Source organism: Gopherus evgoodei, chromosome 2 (assembly GCF_007399415.2).
Source record: "Gopherus evgoodei ecotype Sinaloan lineage chromosome 2, rGopEvg1_v1.p, whole genome shotgun sequence".
Taxonomy (NCBI): Eukaryota; Metazoa; Chordata; order Testudines; family Testudinidae; genus Gopherus; species Gopherus evgoodei.
Window position 1 is genome coordinate 18,699,091 of NC_044323.1, and position 25,035 is coordinate 18,724,125.

The 25,035-nt window shown below is 44.9% G+C and overlaps 1 protein-coding gene and 1 long non-coding RNA gene across 3 annotated transcripts in view; one reads left to right on the forward strand and one right to left on the reverse strand.

Annotated features, from left to right (window-relative positions):
• Positions 1-857: 857 nt before the first annotated feature.
• LOC115645441 lies at positions 858-24,012 on the reverse strand. Its single transcript, XR_003998742.1, has 3 exons — positions 23,871-24,012; positions 12,011-12,019; positions 858-868 (listed from the first exon to the last, which is right to left on the reverse strand). It is a non-coding gene; the product is annotated as an uncharacterized LOC115645441 (long non-coding RNA).
• RNF32 (ring finger protein 32) overlaps positions 4,097-25,035 on the forward strand; it is a 59,420-nt gene continuing 38,481 nt past the window's right edge. The window contains exons 1-3 of one of the 2 annotated variants that reach the window (XM_030550103.1): positions 4,097-4,200; positions 10,862-10,982; positions 11,518-11,788. In XM_030550103.1, coding sequence (XP_030405963.1) covers positions 10,905-10,982; positions 11,518-11,788 — 349 coding nt within the window. In that variant the 5' untranslated portion in view covers positions 4,097-4,200; positions 10,862-10,904. Of the gene's footprint in view, positions 4,201-10,861; positions 10,983-11,517; positions 11,789-25,035 lie in introns of those variants that run through there. The other variant, XM_030550102.1, reaches the window with a different exon arrangement.

The window sequence follows — 25,035 nt, forward strand, 5'->3', positions numbered from 1 at the left end:
GGAAATCTTTTAACTTTAATCTTGGTATTGCTTAGGATATCTGAAGACACATTTTCTGGTTCCTTTCAATGAGGTAGCACTGCTGATGTTTTCATTGACTTCTAACTGTGTGCTTTTTGGAAGAATAAAGAGCTCTCTTTTCTTCAGGCTGGAGAGCACTTTCATATGGTATTATTGTGTCATGTTTAATTTTTTTTGTTTTGTTTTTCACCTACTGAATTGCAGCTTCATAAAGTGGTTGTTCTATTATTTTCTCCCCCATATCTATAAAAATAACTGTTTTAGTCATTTTTAAGGTGGCTGCTTTAATACTTTAATAGTCTTGAAGATGGTGGCTATTATATACACATACAAATACCTGTTTATAATCTTTCCCTCTGCTAGTTCAGATTTGTAATTTGAGAAGATATTTATATCTGCTGAAAAGAAATACATCAACAGATCAACCACCTATTTTCTATCTGGATGACTTTAAAAGCAATTTCTCTTCTATTTTCCAACAAATGTATCTATAAAAAAGAGGGACAATTAAATATATTGAAATGCTATTTCTGTATTATTGAAGGTAGAGTGGACCCGAGTACCTTGAATGGTTCCTTACAATATGTCCTAATTACTTACGCTAAACCAGTGCATCTTAACCTTTTTTTAATTTGCAGACCCCTAAAAATGTCAAATGGAAGTGCGGACGCCTTTTGAACTCTTAGACATTCTCTGCATACCCACAGAGGTGTGCAGACCACAGGCTGAAAATCACTGTTCTATGGTAACAACAACCTTTTGCAGAACCCTTAGACCAGGAGTTCTCAGGACAAATTTTTTGTCCTCAGAGTGCAGCCACCCACTCTTGCTGGTGGCCAATCTCACACTTTCCCCTAAAATACTTAATTAGCTTTAGGAAATTCAAGTAAATAGGAATATACACATATCCAAATCATTGTAATTTATTTATTGTTAGCTAGTAAGTCTGTTGTGAAAAGTGATATTAATAAAAATGCAAGTATCACTTTTCACAGCAGACTTATTCAGCTCTGGTAAGCCTGGAGACAAATTAAGCCCTGGATGGGGGGGGGGGCTGGGGAGGCAGCAGGGGCAATGGGGGTGGGTGGGTAAGGGGCTGGAGTCTGAAGCCCCACAGCAAGAGCCTGGGGCCTGCCACTGCACAGCCAGAGCCCAGAGCTGGAGCCTGAAGCCCCTCAGCCACAACCTGCAATCCCATCACCCCAGAGCTGACGCCCAAAGCCTGAGCCCCACTTCCCTGGGAAGGTGGGGAATTCACTGGCTGCCTGCTCCTCCAGCGCTGTGCTCCAGGTGTCTCTAGAGGGGGGCAGAGCCCAACCCCTACTGGTGGTCCCAGCAATCAACACCAAGGCAGAGCATCCAGGAGCAACAGGGAGCAGGAGGGGCCACTATTTAGCCACCCATCCCCACTCCATCACATCCACAAGAAAGCCACTTGTGGCCACAAGAAAAAACCCTGATGGCCGCATTTGAGAAACGCTGCCTTAGACATTTTCTGAGGACTCTAGGGGATCCAAAGACCACAGGTTGAAAACTACTGTGCTAAACAGCCTGTTACATCTTACATTTTGCTGTGACATTCGGACTAGTTTTCCCAGACCCACAGAAGAGTTCTATGTGGTTCAAAAGCTTGTCTTTCTCACCAATGGAAGTTAGTCCAATAGAAGATATTACCTCACCCATCTTGTCTCTCTAACATCCTGGAACTGACATGGCTACAACTACACTGCATGCACTTCTGTAATACGTCACAAAATACTCTATTTTAGTTTGTAAATATGTTAGGAACATCTCTGAGCAGAAAGAGAGAGTAACAAGGAGATGACCACTACTGTGGTATTCCAAGCTTTCCACATAGACAAATAGGTTATACCTAGGGCCGGCTCTAGGTTTTCTGCCGCCCCAAGCAGCAAAACAAAAAAAGCTGCGGCAGCGCGATTGCGCCGCTCTACTCTTTGGCGGAAATTCAGCGGCATGTCCTTCGCTCCAAGAAGGACTGAGAGACCCGCAGCCGAATTGCTGCCAAAGGCCTGGACGTGCTGCCCCTATAGCGGCCAGAGGGCAGCCCTTTGGTATTGGCCGCCCCAAGCACCTACTTCTTTAGCTGGTGCCTGGAGCTGGCCCTGGTTATACCTTAGAAGCAACTGGGAAGACAGGAGAAGGCCAGAATGAGATTGGATCAGCTTTTATGAGTAAACTGCCCTCTGACTGGCTGGTCTTTTTAAAATGCAATGAAAACTGGTTAAACCAGCCAGATGGAGGAAAAGCTGCTCATGGACTAAGGACCTGATTTAATGTGCCCAGTCCATTTGAGGGAAAATGGGATCTAAGTGTAAAGGATAACCAGAAAACCAGCCAAAAAAGCCTAGATTAATCAACTATTCTTACCAGCAGTTCTGGATATATTTGTTCTGGTGCTTCCTTTGTGTGACAATAAATTGTCTGTGATGGTAAACGAAAAGCCCTGCTCTGTGGAATATTTTCACTGAAACCCAAAGGGCAGAAGTAGTGGATGTTTCTGCCCTCAAAAATCTGAAACTGTATGCAAAGTGATGCAGCAAAATGGCTTACATGACTTGATGTACCCTTTTCAGCACCAAAAAGAAATGGAAACATAGGCCCTGAGCCTACAATCACTTACGCATGAGAAGAGTGCCACTGTCAGAGACTAGTCATGTGAATAAAGTTAAACACAAGTGAAAGTATTTATGGAATTGAGGCCTTCAAGACCTAATTCTTTACAAGCTCTTACAAAGTAAATAGTAATACCTTGTTTCTATTTCACTGAGAAACCACTACAAGAACTTAGCAGGAGTGGTGGTGGAACCTTCATTGCTGGAAAATTTTAAATTAAGATAGTTTTATGATAAATTATGCTTTAATCAAAAGAGAATTAATTCAGAGAAATCTCAGAGCCTATGTTCTGCAGGAGATCAGACTAGAGAACCACAATGGCTGCTTCTGACTGTATCATCTATGAATAGGTTTGCCAAAGTGATATTTTAAAGCTAACTGTTTCTACATACAAAATCTGATTTTTTTTTTAAAAGTGTTTATTTCTGATAGCTAGCTCAAAACAGCTGAACAAGTTTTGCTCCAACTTCCCCAGCACAAAAAATATCACAATAGGACAAAACAGAAGAAAACTTTTTTTCAGGCAGATATATTAACTGAAGCTGAGTGTAGTAATTACAATGGAACATAAGAGTGGAGTCTGTGTTACAAACACACATACAGGTAAGTGCAAGAAACGCTGTTGGGAAAAGTAAGCAGCACCAGAGATGTAGGAACCAGAATAAAATCCAAATAGCAAATCCACAGATATGAAAATATACACAATTGTGGAGGTGGGGGCAGCCTGCTGCAGGGATCCAGGGTGGGCACCTCTCTGCCGAGCAGCAATTGTGTGCTGGCCAGGAGTGCTAAGTTATATGGGCAGTGCTGCCTGGCAGTCCGGGGGTGGGGTGGGGGAGGGGACTGCAGCAAAACTACTGTTTGAGAGAGAAAAGGTGTGAAGGAGGAAAAAAAAGGGGGGGGGAGATTTTTTTGTTGCAATTTAAATGTTGTTTAAAGTTCAAATGTTGACAAAAAATGGGGACACAATAATGAAATCTACTCCCCACCCCTTTTCCCACCCAGCTTTCATCAGTGCCCCATATGTGGTCGCAACAGGCTGACCAGAGCTAAGGAGCCCCCAAGTCCAGGGTGGCTCAGCACAGGGCCTTGCCTCTCACCCAGTGGGGGCGCAGTTGGCCCCCACCAAAAGGAGGTAGCGCGGGCAACGCAACGCTTAGTAAACCGCCCAACATCGCGCAGGGCGCGCGCGCCGCTTTGGCCCGCCCGCCGGCCGGAGAGCTCCGCGTGCGTTCGAAAGGCGCAGCTTCACCCAGGGGCAGGAGGACACCCCGACCGTTGGGGCAGTGCCCACGTGCCTCTGGCCTGTCCTTTCCAGAGGCAAAGCATCAGTGCCTCACGCCCACGCTCCACACTCCTCCCTCGCGCTACATGAACTTCCGGGCTGCGTACGCCCTCGCCGCCCTGACGTTCCGCTCGCCCACTTGCGCGCCACGCACGCGTACGCCTCGGTTTCTACCTCGCGTTGGCGTGGGGGCGGGCTGTGATAAAGCTTGGGCGTTGTGTTGCTAAGCAACCCGATGCCGACCGCGGCGACAGGAGCAGGTTGGTGTTAAAAAGACAGTAACAGTCTCCAGGGGACGAGCCCAGGGGTGCTGCAGAGTCCCCTGGCAGGGTGGGTGTTTGTATCGGGGGCTGACCACAGGAGCCACTAAGAGGGGGCAGGGAGGCCAATGGGGTGTGTGGTGGAGGAGCAGGGGCCATGGCTTGGATGGGGGTGAGGAAGCTAGGGCCAATAAGGGGGAGGGGTAATGTGTGATGGGGAGAGCAGGAGCCATTGGGTGGGTGGGAACCAGCAGGAGCCGTTGGATTGGAGGGAACCAGGGGCCAATAAGCAGGGCACTGTGTGATGTGGGGATGCTGGGCCCAGTAAGGGGGAGCACTGTGATGGAGGGAGCAGAGGCCATTAGTGAGCTGAGGAAGCGGGGGGCCAATAAGGGGGGCAGTGTGCAATGGGGAGGACAGGAGCCTGCTGGGGAAAACAGGAGCCAGTAAGGAGAGAGGTGCTGGGTGCATTCAGGAGCAGAGGCCATTGTAGGGAGAGAGACTGAGGGTGGGGGGAAGGGAGAAGCAAAGGCAGATGAGAAGGGAGGGCTGATTCTGTGGGAGATGAGTGGGAGGGTTGATAAATGAGGGAGACACATGACATGAACCAGTGTGCAGTAGGGAGACTTGTGCAAAGATGGGGCTACTGTTATGGGATCTGATGTGTTTAAGGATGAGAAGGAGAAAGAGGTGGGTAGGGCAGGTGAATAGGTGGTTTCTGTAAAATGGGAATAGTCAGCAACATTTAATTTGCCTCATGATTGCAAAGTTCTGTGGCCCAGGGATGGAAGGTGCTATAGAAATTCAAATGATTGATTATCATAAAAATCAGTGGTTAGAATAGCACTACACAGATGTTATACCAATTATATTAGACCAGTAAAAACCAGCAGGATGTTATTAAAGGGGACAAGACAAAGATGCCACATTTATTATGATAACGATTTGATTTATGACTAATAACTAATATCTTAATTCTTATACACACACATTATACCTAATACCTACACACACACACACACACACACACACCCATCAGATGTTCTGCAGCTGCTGCATAGTTACCAGTCCTGAAGATAGCTTAAGTTCATAGCTTGATTTTGTAGCTTGGGTTTGTAGCTTGTGGCGGCTAACTGGCCAGGAAAGCCAGGCCCAAGGACAAGCTGGATCTCTGTTGGGCAGGCACTGATGTCCTTCTATGTTGGCAGCAGAATGTTACCCAGAGCCTCTCATCTCACCCATCTTTTTTATAGGCGTTTAGTTTGGATTCAAAGCCTATAGGTCTTGCTGTGTCACCCTGCCTCTGGGTTTAGATTGATCACCCATCAATTGCAGGCGTGACTTTCAGCCTTGAATCTGGCTTTGTTCTTCCTTCTGTTGTTCCGTTGCCCTTTTCTTTTTAGGGTGGATGCTTCTTACTTTGTTTAGGGCTGTTATCTAGGTCTTCAGCCGTTGGTATTTGAACTTTATCTCATCAGGACAGGCTGGGGCTGGAGGTTGATTCCGTCATCCATACATACCTCATTCACACATCTAAACTAAACTAATAAGATTACAGCAGGGTTTGCAAAAATGAAGGTTGGAGGAAGCTTTTACAAAATGGAGTAAGTGTTTTAAAATGGGGTTTGAATTACAATATGGAACAGAAGTTACAGTGTAGGCAAGTGTAGTGTGGATGGTGAACAGAAGTTACATTAATAAATTAAAAACAATTTCATTTATCAGTTCTACACAGACTTTATAAAGAGTGATTTGAGGAGATCTTTTGGCAGCCTGGTGCACTTTTTTAAATTAGTAATTAACATGTTGCAGTAGTTAAAATAGATTTTATTATATTTTTAAATTTTTAGTTCAAAACTTGTTTTTACAATAAGAGATTCTTTAGTCAGAGATAGTTTTAACATATTTTGAGAAGAGGAACAGAAGGTCAATTAATCTCTGAAAAAACAAATCCTTTCAGTCCACCAAACAGATACAGCACTAGTTGGGGCAATCCCTAAAATCTCCAACAACATAACTCAGCTTTAACCGGAATAAACCACCTCCAGGTAGGAGTAGTTCATTGTCCATGACCTTTGCAATTGTTGGCCTTGTTACTGAGCCTGTCAAAAGTGAGTGTCAGTTGTGATGGTAATTGTATGATGTCTCACTGAGCCAACTCCCATGAAAGTTAATGGAAATCTTCCTGTTTTTTTTCCAGTGGGAGTTGGTTTAGTTCTTGAGAGACTTGGCTTTTTAAGGGTCAATTATTAGGTTAAAAAACAGTCTTTTAATGTCCTTCCCTAAGTTATACATCGGGGTAGGCAACCTGTGGCATGTGTGCTGAAAGCGGCACTCAAGCTGATTTTCAGTGGCACTCACACTGCCCGGGTCCTGGCCACCGGTCCGGGGGACTCAGCATTTTAATTTAATTTTAAATGAAGCTTCTTAAACATTTTAGAAACCTTACTTACTTTACATACAACAATAATTTAGTTATATATTATAGACTTGTAGAAAGAGACCTTCTAAAAATGTTAAAATGTATTACCAGCACGCGAAACCTTAAATTAGAGTGAATAAATGAATACTCGGCATGCCACTTCTGAAAGGTTGCCAACCCCTGTTATACATAATACCTGAGACTGTTAATAGGGAACTTTTTGTTATATCTAGTTTACTCTTCACTTCTTATCCTGTTTTTGTTTGTTTATTTCTATCAAGCTTGAGCAGTGGATGTAGGTGAGCCAGGTAATTCACTTTTGTTTATAATCAGCTTGTAGTTTATTCCATATTTAGGTGCTCTTTGTACTTGGAAAATGCTGCAGTGTTTGGACTACAAACAAGCAAGGGAGTGTTTGGAGTATTGTTTGTTTCAACAGTTTCCACTACAACTAAAACGAAAAAATCTGTTTTTTTTTAATTCATAAAAGATGTAAAGTAAATTATTGTGAAGATATGACCTGTGTCACTTTAAATATTGAGACAGCTTTCATTCCATAATAAAGAGAAGGGAAAATTATTATTACTATATAGTCTGTGCTTTAAATTCAACTCAGAAGCCAAGCAACAGCTCATGAATAGGGCGCTACCAAATTCACCGCCATGAAAAACATGTCATGGACAGTGAAATCTGGTCTCTCCCATGAAATCTGGTCTTTTGTGTGCTTTTACCCTATACTATACAGATTTCACAGGGAGATTAGCGTTTCTCAAATTGGGGGTCCTGACCCAAAAGGGAGTTGCAGGGGAGTCGTAAGGTGATGTTAGGGGGGTCATGGTCTTGCCACTCTTACTTCTGTGCTACTGCCTTCAGAGCAGGGTGGCCAGAGAGTGATGGCTGCTAACTGAGGTCCCAGTCTACAGGCAGCAGTGCAGAAATAAGGGTGACAATGCCATGCCATGCCATGCCATCCTTACTTCTGTGCTGCTACTGGCAACAGCACTGCCTTCAGAACTGGGCTCCTGGTGAGCAGCCACCACTCTTTGGCTGCCCACATTGCCACCACCACCAGCAGCGCAGAAGTAAGGGTAGCAGTACGACAACCCCCCTCTAGAATAACTCTGCAACTCCCACCCCAGCTCCTTTTTGGGTTAGGACCCCTTCAATTACAATACTGTAAAATTTCAGATTTAAATAACTGAAATCATGAAATCTACTATTTTTAAAATCCTATGACCATGAAATTGACTAAAATGGACCATGAATTTGGTAGGGCCCTAATCATGAAGCACAGGTATGAAGTACTCCTTGTGAAATTCTCAACTCATTAAAAAGATGGCTGTACTCTATACCATTTTAAGTTTCTGAATAAGTTTATGGATGTGGTCTACAGAGAACACATTGTAATAGTCTAATTTTGAAGTGACAAAGCCATGGATGACAACAGCAAGGTTTTCATTAGGTATGGTCTGGAAATGAAATTGGCTCTTTTGACCAAGCATAAATAGAGGAAAGCAATCCTAGCTACTGATACTATCCAGAACTCTATATGAATAACTCTGGTAATGGAAGACGGATGCACAACCTCGTTGAAGGAGAATAGAACCACAATCATGTCTTCTGGTTATTTTCCCCAACCTACCATTATCACGTCCAAATGATCTAGACTGAGCCTCAACAAGATTGGTTAGTCATGCTGCAGTCTTTACCCATCACTGAGGTGCACAGTTGCTTCTATTACTACCGCAGTCAAGATGGAGACAATTGTAATCCTAATGTAGATTAATGATTCCAATTCTAAAATAATAGCCTCATCATCAGGTGATTGTAGTGTGTTTTTCATTCAAATCCATAACTCACTTCTATAATGTCCAAAATAAATAGGTTAATATACATGGCAAAATCCAGTTAGTGATTCTATCACTGTAACCTTGTCTTTTCTCGTTCCACTCCTTCTCTATTATTTGTTATCACCACTCATCTTCAAGGTTCTCTTCCCCCTTTTTTTGGTGTTATCTGACTTCCCTTAATTTTTCCATTGGTAAAACAGCAGAAGTGGGTGAGTTGTTAGGAGGGATTTGAATGTGATAAGGGAAGTGGACTTGATGGACATGTTTGTGGGGGCATTCCAAGCACAAAGGGCAGCGGGGAAGAAGGCACAGAAATGTTTGTGAGAGGAGGATACAAAAAGCATATTGAAGGTGTAGTCATTAGTGAGCAGAAAGATTGATGGGGAGCAACACAGACACATCCAGGTCCAAGATTCAGGCAGGGGTTGTGCGACATACAGCCTTGAAGTCAAGGACAAGAAGTTTTAATTAGATGCGCACCAGCACAGCGAGTAAATGGTGTCTAGTTATAGTCACAGATAAGAAGGTAGCCTTTGGCAACAGCATTTTGGATGGAATGGAACCATAAGGTTAGTATGAAGACGACCAGGGGAGGAGATTGCAGTAATGAAAGTGGGAGATGATATGGGTAGGGACAAGGAATTTGGAGGATTTTCTATTTGGGGTGGAAATGAAAGGCCAGATTTTGAATAGAGGAGGAAAAAGGCAACATGAGTTGACTATAGTCTTGATGTGGGGAGAGAAGGAAAGGGAGAAGTCAGAGACATCTCCAAATTAATTACAGGCCTACATGACAGAGGATAGTGGTATCATTAACGGTAAAGAAGATTGGAAATAGTGGAGCTTTGGGATGAAAGATTATGAGCTTAAATTTGGCCATGCTGAGTTTAAGATAACAATAAACAATCCAATACAGGCAGTCAGGGAGGCAACAAAATATGATCTCAAAGTAGAGTTGCCAGCTGTCTAATCACACATGCCCAAACACCCTTGCCCCACCCACTGTCCCAAAGCCCCTCCCCACTCACTCCATCCCGTTTCCTTCCATCGCTTGCTCTTCCCCATCCTCATTCACTCTCACAGGGTAGGGGGTTGGGATGTGGGAGTGGATGTGGGCTTTGGGCTGGGGCCAAGGGGTTCAGAGTGTGGGAAGAGGCTCTAGGCTGAGCCTGGGGCAGCGGATTGGGGTACAGAGAGGGGGTGTGGGGTGCAAGCTCTGGGAGGGAGTTTGAGTGCAGAAGGGGGCTCTGGGCTGGGACAGGGTGCAGAGGGGGTATGGGGTGCTGGCTCTGGGAGGGGCCTCAGGACTGGGGCATGAGGTTGGGGGTGCAGGGCTCCTGCCAGGCAGCACTTACTTCAGGCAGCTCCCAGTCGGTGGCACAGTGGGGCTAAGGAAGGCTCCTTGCCTACTCGCTCCCAGAATCGGCCAGCAAGTCCCTGTGGCCCCAGGATGGTGGGGGAGGAGGATGCTCTGCGCGCTGCCCCTACTTGCACGCACCCCCCGCATCTCCCATTGGCCGCAGATCCCAGCCAATGGGAGTTGTGGAGTTGGCACCGGAGGCAGAGTCAGCACACAGAGACCGCTGCCGGCCACTGCTGCCCCAGGCTGCAGGGATGTGCTGGCTGCTCTGGAAGCGGCATGGAGCCAGGGAAGGCAGGGAGCCTGCCTTAGCCCTGCTGCACCACTGAACTTTTATCAGCCTAAAATCTCTCGGTTTGGCTTCAGTAGCCTCCGGGAGATAGAGCCTGATTCCAGGAGACTCCCGGGAAAATTGGCAACCTATATCGAAACACAGAGTACAGGTCAGGCGTGAACAAATATACCTGAAAGTCATCAGCAAAGAGAATTCAGCTCAGTGACCACATGAATTCAGCCAAGGATAGGAAAACAGAGGAGAAGGCTCAGAACAGAGACCTAGGTACCCAAATTGAGAAGGGGGAAAAGGAAGGAGGATGATTTGCCAACAGATGTTGAAGTAGCTTCCAGAGAAGTGTGTATGCGTCTGTCTGTGTGTGTGTCTGTATGGTGCTTATCTTAATGGGGTCCTGGTCCATGACTGGGGCTGTTAGGTGCTAACACAATACAAATAATCTAAAAAGCTGATATAAAGACAGGTTTCCACGACAGATCCATTAGCTCCTATTCAAAAATATACTGTATACAGCATGTGCAGTACATTGGAGTTTGTGGGGGCAGAGGGGTCACAATCTACTTTTGGTTACATGGAGCTAATTTTTTCAGTACTATTGTGTGTGTTGTGCTAACCGCTTGTTCTCCACAGGTGTAGAAAATAGTGAACATTAATTTTGTATACTTCCGCTGTACTGTCAATGAGAGTATTTCTGTTGATCAAAAACATTACTAATTCTTTTGTATTTTTGGTTTTAGAACTACAAGATATTACAAAATATGCTGTCAATTGTCCCTGTCAATGGAGCATCATTATTCTGTTTTGAAGACAAGTAGTTCATCAATGACTTCAGTTCACAGTTCTAAAAACAACTACAAGGTGCACAGGTCATATTTTATGCTAAAAGGAGTGAGCATTACAAAAAATTGAACTGAGTATAGATAGGCCCATTTAGTGTGTTAAAAGTAATATATACTTACAAGTACTTGTTTATGTTCAGGGCTCTGAAAGGCAAGATTAGCCTTGGGATTGTTTTTAATTATACTGAGGCAAAATATGTTTAGGCATGTCAAGCTTTTATAGTTCATAATGAGTTTATTGCATATAATAATTATGGGTTCAGTAATTAAAAGTTAAAAATTACTGCTATTTTATTTAATATAAACCATAAATCAAACATTTCTTTTGACTTTATAAGTTAAGATTGATGTTACTGACACATCCTAACCTTAAGTTTCATATTATGGTAATTGTATATTAGTAAGACTTCAAGCATGGGAGTTGTATATGTATAAAAATCTTTGTCAAATTAAAACATCATTGGCTAAAGGCTGAGCTTTTCTTTTTTAATATACTGTAGATAATGTACACGTATGCAAGTCATTTATATTAATAATTATGGAATTTTTTTTAGGGCAGTTCCTCCAAACGAGATACTTTAGCTGTTACTGCAGTTGCTTTACAAGATCATATTTTACATAACCTACAGCTCCAGGATCTTTCATTAGCAGATCCTTTTAAATCAAAGTTAATGAATAAAAAGAACATTTATAAACCTGTGAACAAAGAGATGGTCAGAGCAGTAGTATATACTGGACTAAGAAAAAAGAGCATTCTCCACACAAAAAAGGAAGATCCAGAAAAGGAATATGTCCTTGATCCTAATCCTCCACAACTAACTTTAGGTAAACCATTATATTCTGATTTGTGTATTTTTGCATTTTATTTCAAACTTATTAGAATACAATAACTAGATGTTCTTTTCAATACTATAACTTAGCATAAAACTGTATAATGCATAGAAAGTTTATAAAAATGTCAAAAATCAAGTACTTTGGGCCTTCAGGTAAACAGTGATCATTTAAACAATGAGGACAATTTAAACTGCCATCAAAAAAGTTGAATACTTCTCACATCTGTCATATATTTGAATTTATTTTCAGTGTGACAGAGAAGGAAGAAACTAGTAAGTCTAGATGAAGAATTTTTTCATTCTAGAAACAGGCACTGTGTTCCACACTGATTTTTTTTATATATATATTTTTTATATTAGTGGTTGAAAGTACAATGCAATACAAGTATAAACAAAAACAGATGTTATTTTTAATATTGGAATGATTACATAAGATTGTGTGCAACTGTTGCTTTACCTTTTGTTTAGTAAATGATGTTTACTAGTTTGGGCATAAATTGTATGCTTTTGCAAACATTTACCCACCCCTGCCCAAACCTAAAAATGTTTGTTTTTGCGATGATCCTGGGGCAAAACCCAGCAAGAATTAACACCTGTAGTTAAATATCTACTTCACATTAAGAAGCAAACATGCAACAAGATAAAAGTCACAAAAGTGAGAGCTTGGAATCATGCCTAGTGAGCAAATTTCTTTTAAAAAACCTCAGTTACTAACTTTCCATATCTGTTCTTCAAGATGTGTTGCTCATGTCCATTCCAGTGTAGGTGTGTGCTCACCCCGAGCCTGCTGCCAGAAAGCTTTCCCCCATGGTATCCCTGGGGTCGGCTTTGGTGCCCCAGGAGCCACACCTTCATAGCGCCTGTATATAGGGCCCTGCTGCTTCTCAGTTCCTGAACAGATTGAGAATCTCTTCCACTTTGCTAGGTAAGTGGGTCTAGTGGACAGTTTCCTGCTCCCAAAAAACACCTTGCAAACAGGCCCAGAGTATATCAGTTCTGCAGAATTCAGCCATGGAGCTTCCAGACTCAAGGTTCAGATTACATAGACAGCTGTGGTCCTGAGAGATCAGGCCCAGGAACGGGGGCAGGCTGATTGGCGTGTCCACCAAGAGATGTAGGAGGGTAGTGAATTAGTGCTGACATGGCCAGGCTGGGGCTGTCAGGATAGGATGCGTCCTGTCCCTTCTGACCTTCAGCAGAACTCTGTATGAGAGGCATGGAAGGAAACGCATACAAGAGATGGTCCGTCTAAGGGAGGAGAAAGGTGTCTGCGAGTGAGCCCAGGCTGTGGCTAGGAAGGAGCAGAACTGAAGACACTTCCTGTTGTGTTTTGTCGTGAATGGATCTACCTAGGGTGTTCCCCACCTTTGGGAAATGGTGCTTACAATGTCTGGGCAAATGGACCATTCGTAATGGTTGGGAAAGGATCTGCTGAGGTGATCCACTAACTCATTCTGTGAGCCCGGAAAGTAGGAGGCTTCAAGGTGAATTGAGTGGGCTATGCTTGTCATAAACAGATAGCTAAGGGTTAATGTCTCTTACACCTGGAAAGAGGTAACCTGAAGCACCTGACCAGAGGACCAATCAGGAAACCAGACTTTTTCAGGTCTGGGTGGAGGGAAGTTTGTGTCTGAGTTCTTTGTCTTGTGCCTGTCTCTCTCTCGGCTATGGGAGGATTTCTGTCTCTTCTAATCTTCTGTTTCCAAGTTGTAAGTACAAAAATAGTAAGGCAGTAAGGTTTCTATTGTTTTTCTTTTGTATTTACATGGGTATAGTTGCTGGAATGTTTTGAATTGTATTCTTTTTGAATAAGGCTGTTTAGTCATATTTCTTTTAAGCAAATGACCCTGTAGTTGTCACCTTAATACAGAGAGACCATTTTTATGTATTTTTCTTTCTTCTTATAAAGCTTTCTTTTTAAGACCTGTTGGAGTTTTTCTTTAGTGGGGAACTCCAGGGAATTGAGTCTGTGCTCACCAGGGAATTGGTGGGAGGAAGAAGTCAGGGGGAAATCTGTGTGTGTTAGATATAGTAGCCTGACTTTGCATTCCCTCTGGGTGAGGTGGGAAGAGAGATTAGCTCTCGGTACTTCTGTTTTCCAAGGCTGGAAACGGGGAGGGTGGAATCCCTCTGTTTAGATTCACGGAGCTTGCTTCTGTGCATCTCTCCAGGAACACCTGGAGGGGGGAAGGGAAAAGGTTTATTTCCCTTTGTTGTGAGACTCAAGGGATTTGGGTCTTGGGGTCCCCAGGGAAGGTTTGGGGGGACCAGAGTGCCCCAAAACACTCTAATTTTTTGGGTGGTGGCAGCTTTACCAGGTCCAAGCTGGTAACTAAGCTTGGAGGTTTTCATGCTAATCCCCATATTTTGGACGCTAAGGTCCAAATCTGGGACTAGGTTATGACAACTAGGTTATGACAATGCTGAATTCCCACAGTCGAAGAGCTTCCTGGCATAGGGGAGAGGATTGTGCTTTGCCCTGCTGTCGTGTTGTGTGTAAGGATTGACATGCCCATTGCCCTCCGAGTGGGTTTGGAACCCCTGGCAGGCGAGGGGCACTGCCCTCAGTTCCTTCACATTGATGTGTAACGAGAGCTCCTTCGGGGACCAGAGGCCCTGAGTTCTGTGGATCCCCAAATGAGCCCTCCATCCCATTGTGTGATGAGAGACATTGATGACTGGGTCCTTGAGAATGGGATTCCTGCTGCACGTACTGACCGCAGGTCTAGCCACCAAAGAAGGGTTGCAATCATGGACAGAGGAAGCGATACCACCCTGTCCAAATGGTGTCAGCCCAGGGCATATGCTGACGCCAGCCAAGGCTGGAGAGATCTGAGCTGTAATCTCACATGTTATACCACATAGGTGGATGATGCTATATGACCTAGGAGCTTTAAGCAGTTTCTTGATGGGGTGATTCCTCAGACTCTCTCTGAGTGCCCCAAGTGCTCTGAACAAGTTTTCTGGGAGAAGGGCTCTGGACTAGATCGACTTGAAGTCTGTTCCAGTTCTATCTTTTGAACTGGGGAAAAGGTAGATTTCTGCATATTTATCAACCGCTCCAGGTCCTATATTATCTGGAGGTTGACTGTATTATCTCCACATCTGCCTGCATCTGGGCCTTGGATCGACTTTTGATCAGCGAGTTGTCAAGGTAGGGGTGGACTTGAACTCCTTTTTTCCTCAGGAAGGCTGCGATGACTGTCAGGCACTTCATGAAAACTTGAGGGCTACTGACAGGCTGAATGGGAGCACAGTAAATTGATAGTGCTTGTGGTTCACAACAAATCATAAGAACCTTTTGTGTCCTTGAAATATCACAATATGAAAATATGCATCCTTCAAGTTGAGAGTAGTGTACCAGTCCTCTAGATCCAGAGAAGAGATAATGGAGACCAAGGAGACCATGTGGAATGTCAGTTTCTTCATGAATCTGTTGAGGTTTCATAGGTTCAAGATCGGTCTGATTAGGACCCCCAATCCCTTCACTCCAGTGGAACCTCTTCCACTGTTCCTGCCCTTTGGAACAACTTGCACCTCCTGATCTAGAAGTTGCTCGTGAAAGGGGTCCTTAAAGAGGGATGGGAAGGGAGGGTGGGAAGGAGGGGAACAACTGAATTGAAGGGTGTATTATATTTCTATCTTGTATAGCACCCAGCGATCTGAGATAATATGGATCCATGCCCGATAGAAGTGGACAACCGGTCAACAAAAATAGGGGAAATTGGATCCACATATTGTCCTGGTACATCATCCCTGAGTGTCCCATCAAAAGGCTTTCTTAGATCCCACTGATTATCTCAGGGGGTGGGGGAGGAGGGGGGCAGGCACTAGGACATATGAGGACTCGGACAAAAACCTCCTCTTATAGCCTCCACTCTTCCTGCTATAGTCTTGTCTCTACTGTGGCGGATAGAAGCAGGCCAATGGTTGGGGCTCATGATAATTCCTGGTGGGAGCTGGTGTATGCAACCCCAGGGATTTCAGGGTGGTCGTAGACTCTCTCAGACTATGCAGCTTCAAGTCTGTTTGCTCTGAAAAGAGTAACTTGCCTTCAAACAGAAGGTCTTGCACTGTCTGCTGCACCACACAGGGCAGTCCCGAGGACTGAAGCCATGAACTTCTTCTCATAACCATAGCCAAAGCCATGGATCAGGCTGAAGAGTCTGCCGTGTCCAAAGCTGCTGAGAGGGATGCCTTTGCCACCAATTTCTCCTCTTCAACAAGGGCCAAGAACTCATCCCTAGACTCCTACAGCAAAAGCTCCTTGAATTTTGCCATTGTGCTCCAAGAGTTGAAATCATACCCGCTCAGGAGCACTTGCTGGTTTGCGATCCAGAGCTGGTGGACACCAATTGAGTACACTTCCTGCCAAAAAGGTCTAATTTTTTGGCATCTTTGGCCTTGGGAGTTGGCCCTAGCTGATCTTGCCACTCCTGCTCATTTGCAGCTGAAAATACCAACAAGCCTGGTGGGTGTTGGTATGTGTACAGGAATTTATACCCCTTGGGAGGGACAAAGTACTTTTTATCCATCCTCTTCGCAATAGATTGGAGGGACACAGGGGTCTGCCATAAGGCCTTGATGGAGTCCAGAATGGCATTGTTCAAAGGCAGAGCCAGCCGAGATAGCCCTGAAGCTGCTAAAATGTCGACCTGAGCATGGGATGATTCAGAGATCTTGACCTGGATACCCAGGTTCTGGGTTACCCTCCTGATGAGCTCCTAGTGCACCCTATTGCTGTCTGGGAAGACTCTATACTTGTTCCAGCCATCTTCTCTTTGGAAGAAGAGGAAGCGGAATGAGGCATGGGGCTTTGTTCCTTGCCCTCTGCACTGGATGGGTCCCATGGGGCTGGGTCTTGCAGTTCAGTACTGGGCTTGGCATCGAGGCCTGGTCCCTGCTCCAAGGGAGGTAGTGAGGGAGTTCTCAACCCCAATGCAACGGAGTAGGACCTCGTGGACTGTGGACCCTGGACTGGCTGAAAAGTCCAGGCATTCCAAAATGGCCACTGTAGTTTCATCTGCCACTGCACTGGTGACCAGGTCATTGGTGAAATGCCCTGGCTCATCTCAGTCATTGGGTATTGTTGGTTGGAGTGGTGTCTGCTCCTGCAGGAGACATATGACTCCACCTCAGAATCTGACTCCAAGGAGTCATTTCTCAGCGACCAGGGTGAGGTGATGCCAACTTGTGTTGGTAAACGGTACTGGGAGGAAGGAGATAGGCACTGCCCCTTTTGATGGCATCTGGGGTCTTGGTGATACAAAGGTCCTTGCCTCCGGTGCCACCGCAGTCAGCTCCTGAGTGGCTGGGGATGGCGGTACCAGGAGTGACAGCAACTCCCTCACTGCCTCTAATGCCTCTGGCATGGACGGAAGCACTAGGGCTGTCAAACTCTGGTGGCTCTCCCTTGGCAGAGTGTCCAACGGCGCCTTTACTGGGGCCGGAGTCAGTGGTACCATGCGCATCACTGGCATTTCCGAGTGGCCCAACACAGGTCACACTCTATCAGTATCTCTATGCCCTGCAGACCTTGGGATTGGGGAATCTCCCCTGATCAGTTTTTCTCTGCTTGTTTCTTGGCACCGTCAATAGAGAGTGGTGCAGAGAATCCCATGCTGGCGTTGTTGTCCTCGGCACTAAGGATGAGTGTCGGTGCCAGGCCATAGACAGAGTCTTTTCTTGGCTCCAGAGAAGCGGAACGGCGCTGCACCTCCTTTAGAGACTGTGGGGCACTTCTCACTGAAGCCGAAGTACTTGGTGCTGAGTCATTGTGACTCAGCTCCGAAGCGCTGCCTCCATAAGGATACTTGAGTCTGGTGTTGCTGTCCTCCTTAATTCTGGGCCTGAATCCCTTGCAAATCCTGCAACACTCCTGCATGTGGGCCTCCCTCAGATACTTAAGGCAGCTGGAATGTGGGTGACTAACCAGTATTTGCTGATGGCATGACACACACGGCTTAAATCGTGGGGACCAAGACATACCCAAGCATGATGGAAGTGCTAACCCTGTTAAATGGAGTCCACTACCAACTATACTAACTGTGAGGACACGACTTCAGGGAGCACCAGAGCTGACCTGACAGATATCACCAAGAGAAAAATGTTTCCGGTGATGGAATTCAGAGCAAGCACAAACCTACTTTGGATTGGACATGAGCAAGCACTCAAAGAAGAAATATTTCTTTATTATAATACAATTTTACAGTGACAATAAACGTTACTATAAAAATGCAGCAAGTATATTAGCAGACTAACAGCCATGATGTCTTTCCCAACCATTAGTTTCAGAGATACCCTTGCTAAAGGATTCTACAGCATTCTTACCATGAAACATTTCTTTTGGTTTCCCTGTCTTTCCTTGGGCACTCAAGGGCTGGAGCACCCATGAAAAAAATTAGCAGATGCTTAACACCCACTGGCTGCCAGCTCCCCCACTTCCTCCCCAGCATCTCCTGCCCACCGGAGGCTGCACCACTCAACTCTTCCCCCTCCCTCCTACTGCCCGCTGCAATCAGCTGTTTCACGGTGTGCAGGAGGCTCTGGGAGGAAGGGAGAGGAGCGGGAATGGGGCACACTCAGGGGAGGGGGCAGAACTGGGTGGGAAGAGGCGGGAAAGAGGTGGAGACTTGGGAGAAAGGGTGGGGTGTGGGCAGGGTCTGGGGCAGAGCGGGGGTGGGAAGACACAGGATGGCATGAGGGCTTTGGGGATAGGTGGCGGGTGGGGGTGGGACGTGGGTCAGAGCGGGGGGTCTGAGCACCCCCAAGGCCTATGCTTCCTTTCCCCCAAAAACCTTTTGACTAGACCTTTTTTTTAAAAAAGACACAGACCTTCCCCATCAAGATCTTACAATATAGTGAGATAAACCCCACTCATTCTGATATCAGAGGGGTAGCCGTGTTAGTCTTGATCTGTAATAGCAGCAAAGAATCCTGTGGCACCTTATAGACTAACAGACGTTTTGGAGCATGAGCTTTCATGGGTGAATACCCACTTTGTCGGATGCATGTTGAAAGCTCATGCTCCAAAATGTCTGTTAGTCTATAAGGTGCCACAGGATTCTTTGCTGCTTTTACACTCATTCTGATTTACTCTCTCTTTCTGGAAATGCCTAAAGACCCCAGTGAAGGTCACATTGCCATTGGGGTAGCTGTCATGCAGACACACATGTCCGTATTCTAAAGAATTTACAATTCAAGACCCTGACTCTGCAATAAGATCTACACAGAATCAATAGGATGCTGTACTGGCACAATGGTCTGCCTATATGGCATCAGTTGGAAAGTCAGGCCCTAATTTCATAGAATAATAGAAGTGTAGAGCTGGAAGGGACCTCGAGAAATCCTTCAGTTCAGCCCCCTGCATTAAGGGAGGACCAGCTAAACCTAGACCATCTCTGACAGGTGTTTGTTCAATCTGTTCCTAAAAACCTCCCTGCGAAACTGATTCCAAAACTTAACTACCCTTATAGTTAGAAAGTAGATCCTAATATCTAACCTAAATTGCCCTTTCTGTAGTTTAAGCCCATTACTTCTTGTGCTACCTTAAGTGGACATGGAGAACCATTGATTGAGTGCCATCCTCTTTATAACAGCCTTTAACATATTTGAAGATTCATCAGCTTCCTGTAGTCTTCTTTTTTCAAGACTAAACATGCCCAGTTTTTTTAACCTTTTCTCAGAAGTCAATTTTTCTGTGTTTTTTCTCATTTTTGTTGCTCTCCCCTGGACTGTCTCCAATTTGTCCACATCTTTCCTAGTGTGGTGCTCAGAATTGGACACTAATTCCCTGATGCTTTTCAGCAGTAATACTGCCTAGCCAGTTATTCCCCATTCTGTAAGTGTGCATTTGATTTTTCTCTCTTTAGTATACAAGTACTTGGCACCTCTCTTAACTGAATTTCATCTTGTTAATTTCCGACCAATTCTCTAGTTTGTCAAGATGGTTTTGAATTTTAATTCTATCCTCCCATCTCCTTCAGCAGGGAGTTCCCAACCACCAGTACTCTACACCTCTTCCTCTTGGTTGTGATGGCTCTGAGCCTCCCAGGCTTGGGGACCAGTGGCTCCTCCCCACTTTCTGTTGCCAGTACAGGGATGGATGGCGGATCGAGAGAGTGGAGCTAGGTCTACTGGCTGAGGTGGCCAGGAGCCAGTCTCCTCTCTGCAGAGCAGGCTGTTCTCCTTCCTCCTATGGTGTACTAGACTCAACAAATAAGTAACAAATAGGACAAAAGGGAGTGGGGAAACAGGGGTTGTGTTCACATGATTCTGGTTTCACATCAGTTAAAAGGACTTTATTTGTCTGGGTTTTATATTTATTTGCCTTACATGAATGGTGAGAGTCATCATGGAAGCTGAAGGCTTAGTTGAGAAAAAAAAATTAAAGTGTGAATGTATTCATTTGGTTTTTATAAGAAAGACAAAATATTTCCTTCCCAACTCAGCACTAAAGGGTCCAATATAGATTTTTTTTGTGCAAGTGAATCCAAAGAATTTACTGAAAGACAAACATTTAAATTACTCATTTTAAACGTTTTTATAAAATTTGTTTTTGTAATTTAAAATTGAAAAAAAAATTTAAAAAACTTTTACATTTAAACATCATCATGTAATCTTCAATATATCTTTACACAATAAACTGTTTACATTTTTGCCATAACTTTTTCGCATCTGGCACAATAATTGTATCCTCCTACAATATTTCATTGTAATAATTACATTTCCAATTCTTCTTGTTGTGAAGACAACCTTGCAAACGTGAAGTGATGCAATGTTCTCTTTCTAAATCTGCAGACAAGTCAAACGATAGATCAGGTCTGCACTACCCCATTCACCTCAGCATGGACATTAACTTTAAAGCTAAAGATGTGCAATTTAGATGTCAGTATTTAAAATTGTCTCACTTGATCATTTTAGCAGAAACATCAAGCTAATGTGAAATGGATTTGTCATGTAAACTTTTGGTGGGTAAACATGAATATTCTTGGATCTTGATGACTCCAACCTCCATCTCTAGGGCCTTGACAAATGCAATCATGCCCCACTTTATTCATTCAAAATGTTGCTTCAAAGATCATTTTCCTGGCTAGTCACTTTCATCCTACCACCCCTCTGTGTGTGTCCCACCACTTTCTCTCCCTTTTCTACTGGATCGTAACAAATGACTCATCTTTGTTTTTAAGGCTGTTCTGTCCTATCCCTGTCCTACCTATCATCACTTATTCTCTATTGAAACATCAACTCCTGCCTTCACTCTGCCAGTGTTGCCAGCCTTTGCCACCCATTTGGGAAAATTTCTCACAAGCATCTTTGTGATTAACTCTCATATCACCCCTCATGCATAGCAGGAGCTCACAGTAAAAATCCGCAAAGCCACCTCATTGCCCTTCATCAAATGGCTTGTTAAAATTCTTCTCTGTCATGATGTCTACAAAAAATGTATGGTTAAGTAGATGTGCTATGACCACTGCTTTTCATGCTGACCAAATTTGTTTCATTGTTATCTTATGCTCCCAGTGTCTGTGTATCCACATGTTGTTTCTTGTCTTATACTTAAATTGTAAGCTCTTCGGGGCAGTGACAGTCTCACTGTTATGTGTTTGAGCACCTAATAAAATGGGTTTTGATCCATGATTGGGGCCTTTAGATACTAATGCAATACAGATAAACAACAGTAAAACTTTTCTCATGACTTGGACTACCAAGTGGGCTATTAAAAATTGTATTAATTTGCAGATTTCTGAAGATGTCAGTCATAATTGTTTCTACAGGATCTCTCCTCTCTCTTTTAAAGCCCAAATTTTACTTCAACAATGATAAGGCTGATAGAGGAATGCATTTTACTACAAGGAAGTTGATGGAGAGTGCATTTTTCATCAGTGAAGAGACTATTTTGCACTACTAAATATAATACTTCAATTTCATACACTTTCTCTTTGCCTCTAGTCCTAGATTCAGGATGCACTTCCAAGCCCCCAGAACTATGAGCTCCAGGATCTGTTGATAGGGACTGGATTAGTGTCTGGGTATCAAAGCTGCCCAGATACAGTGCTGAGGATCTCCTGAGCCTGTGAAAGAAAGTACATATACTGCACTAGAAACTGTACACACTTGCCAAGAGAACCTGCCTGCAGCATTGGTTAAAGTTTTCTTTGCCACCTATTTTAGGTTGCCAATGCAGCATATAAGATTGCTTAACAACGCTGATGGATTCTTGGCTCAACTGCTTGTTCAAGAAGCTGTTATTTTCAACGTAACAAGAAGTTTGTATGTGATGTGATGTGATGGAAATCTATAGTTAAAGAGTACAAACTATAGTAAGAAAAAACTTAACAATTAACCTTAGACATTATGCTTATTTTAAGTATATTGAAATTTTTTTACTATCTACAGAACAATCATGTTTTTCTAGTAAAGCTGTGTTCCTCACGAATAAAAGTTTGCAAATAAACTTGTAAACTGAGAGAAACCATAAAGCCAGACTCAGCTTTTGAAGACATCTTTTAAGCTCTGTGAAACTCTTCCCTCTCTTCACAAGGGCTGGAATTCCTGGATAAAACAATTTCTTTAACAATTAAAATCATAGCTGTCCTTGGGTCAGAAGTCACCTTCCTCACATATAATCTACTGGCAGAGCTCAAGATGGTGGGTTCAACTAAATTATGTATTCCATTTGCCATGTCCACAGCGAATTGCTGACTCTGCACTGATAGCAACTAAAATATGCTGGACAGGCAGAATTATGAAGTGTACATAAAGGTTCACACAGATAGGAGGATGTTACACTTTGGATGGAGATTTATCAATATTTATTTTTAGAAAACCTCTGAAAGATCTGTTTTAAGGAGAACAACACTGTGAAAGGAAAGATTATCACAACTGCTTGCTCATTTCAAGCCTCATAGTGTAATCTTAGGGTTTCTGCTTGCTAATTTTAGGGATGATGGTATTGTGCACAGTCAAGTCCAATAACTCAAGTTATTACATATAACTACTTCAAAAATTCATGTTCAGGACCTGGAACCACACACGCAGCAAGACCTCTAAAGATTTACCAAACTCTCTGTATCAGTAAGCCTGTGGATACTTTGGTGATCATTCAGGGAAATAATCATGCAAGGCACTCTCATTGACAATGGATATCAGCCTGCCAGGAGTCATTGCAAAGATGGCAGGGAGTCCCCAGTGGAATCAGGAGTCATTACAAAGACACTGGTCACAGGAGGAAGAACATGACCGTATCAGCTTTCTGGAACTCACGTTCAAAGAAAAATTTCTCTAATAAGGTCAGACTGCGGTTCTACATGCAGGGTGCTGGCAACCTATGGCACACGTGCCAACGATGGCACGCAAGCCAATTTTTAATGGCACGCTGCTGTCTGCCGGGGTCCCGGCCGCCGGCCCTGCTCAGCCCAGTGCCGAACCCAGGCAAGCAGCGGGCTGGCGGCTGGGACCCTGGCAGGCAGCAACGTACCATTAAAAATCCTGCCCGGACCAACCTGCTGTTCTCCACCCCCTGCCCACCATGCTCTCCTGCAGGGGCAGGGGGCAGAAGCTTGGTCCTGCCGGCTGCTGCTGCGGGGAAGCCTCCACCGGCTGCCAAGCTCTTTCCTCCCCCGCCTCTTCCCCCAGTATGCTGGGTTCCTGCTCCTCCCCCTCCCTGCAGCCGAAAAGCTGATGGCCCTGGAGAGGGGAAGAGAGAGTGGGGGAGAAGTGGAACCACAGCCGCAGCGTGCTCGCTGCTCTGAAGAAGAGGCAGGGAGGGGCCTTGGGTAATGAGGGTGGAATCAGGGCACATCCCCTCCAGCCCCCAGCCGTGAGCCACTCAGGGCAGGGGGCTGGGAGCATCCCCACGACTCCAGCCCACACCCCTACCCAGCCTCCTGCCCTGACTCCTGAACCCCCACACACACTCCCAGACCTCTGCTCTGAGCCCTGCACCCCCCACAACCCCAGCTCTGCTTTTGGCACCCCCCCCACATACCCAGCTCCCCCACACTCCATGCCCTGACTCTTGCACCCCCAACATCCCCACCCCCGCCCTGCGCATGAAACAGATGCTCCTGCACACACCCCCGCACCAAATGGGAGCTGCCCAGGTAAGCGCTCCACACCCAAGCCTCCTGCCCCAACCTTGAGTCCCCGTCCCTCAATCTAGCTCCTGGCCAGACCCTACACCCCAACCCCCAGCCTGCTCCTTCACCCCCAGCCTTGTGCTCAGTGCACCCCACCCTCAGCTCAGTACAGAAAGAGAGAGAGGAAGAGAATGGGCTAAAATCAGGGAGAAGGTAGTTACCCACTCTACATAGGTAGGGCCGGGACCGCAGACCGGCAGCTGGCTGAGCGGGGCCGGCAGCCGGGACCCTAGCTGGCAGGAGCCGGTGGAGGGAACCCCAGACCGGCAGTAGGCTGAGCCGCTCAGCCCACTGCCAGTCTGGGGTCTCGGCCGCCGGTCCCGCTCAGCCCACTGCCAGTCTGGGGTTCTGGCTGCTGGCCCCTTGCCAGCTGGGTCCCAGCTGCAGGCCCAACTCAGCCCGCTGCCAGTCTAGGTGAATGGAACCCCAGGCCGGGAGTGGGCTGGCGGCATAAGATCAGCATTTTAATTTAATTTTAAATGAAGCTTCGTAAATATTTTGAAAACCTTGTTTACATACAACAATTGTTTAGTTATACAATATATAGACTTATAGAGAGAGACCTTCTAAAAAATGTTTAAATGTATTACTGGCACGTGAAACCTTAAGTTAAAGTGAATAAATGAAGACTCGGCACACCACTTCTGAAACATTGCCAACCCCTGTTCTAAAGGGCTGAACAAGATGTGGTATCAAAATTGTATACACCTGAAAAACTACAAAAATGGACTAACTCAATCAAAGACAGATGATCCAAAGGGAATGGAGTGTCCCTTCGGAATTCCTCCACTGCCTTACTGAGATCTTGAACCAGACCAAAGCCAACCTAGGACATTTACAAGACTTCAAAGGAATGGACACAGAAGTAACAGCAGTAGAATCCATCTTAGGACTGGCTAAAGAGCATCTTGTATGTCTTCTACCTTAATTCCTCTTTTAGATAAGATAACCCAGGAAAATCAGAGTGAAAGAAACATCATAACACAGCCTCAAAAAGGTCTTAAACGCACTGGTGCTTGGTGGCAGTGCTAGAAACCCAATTCTTGTGCTGGTGTGTAAGGAACGTTTCTCTCTCCAGGACAAATTAGGCTTGGATACA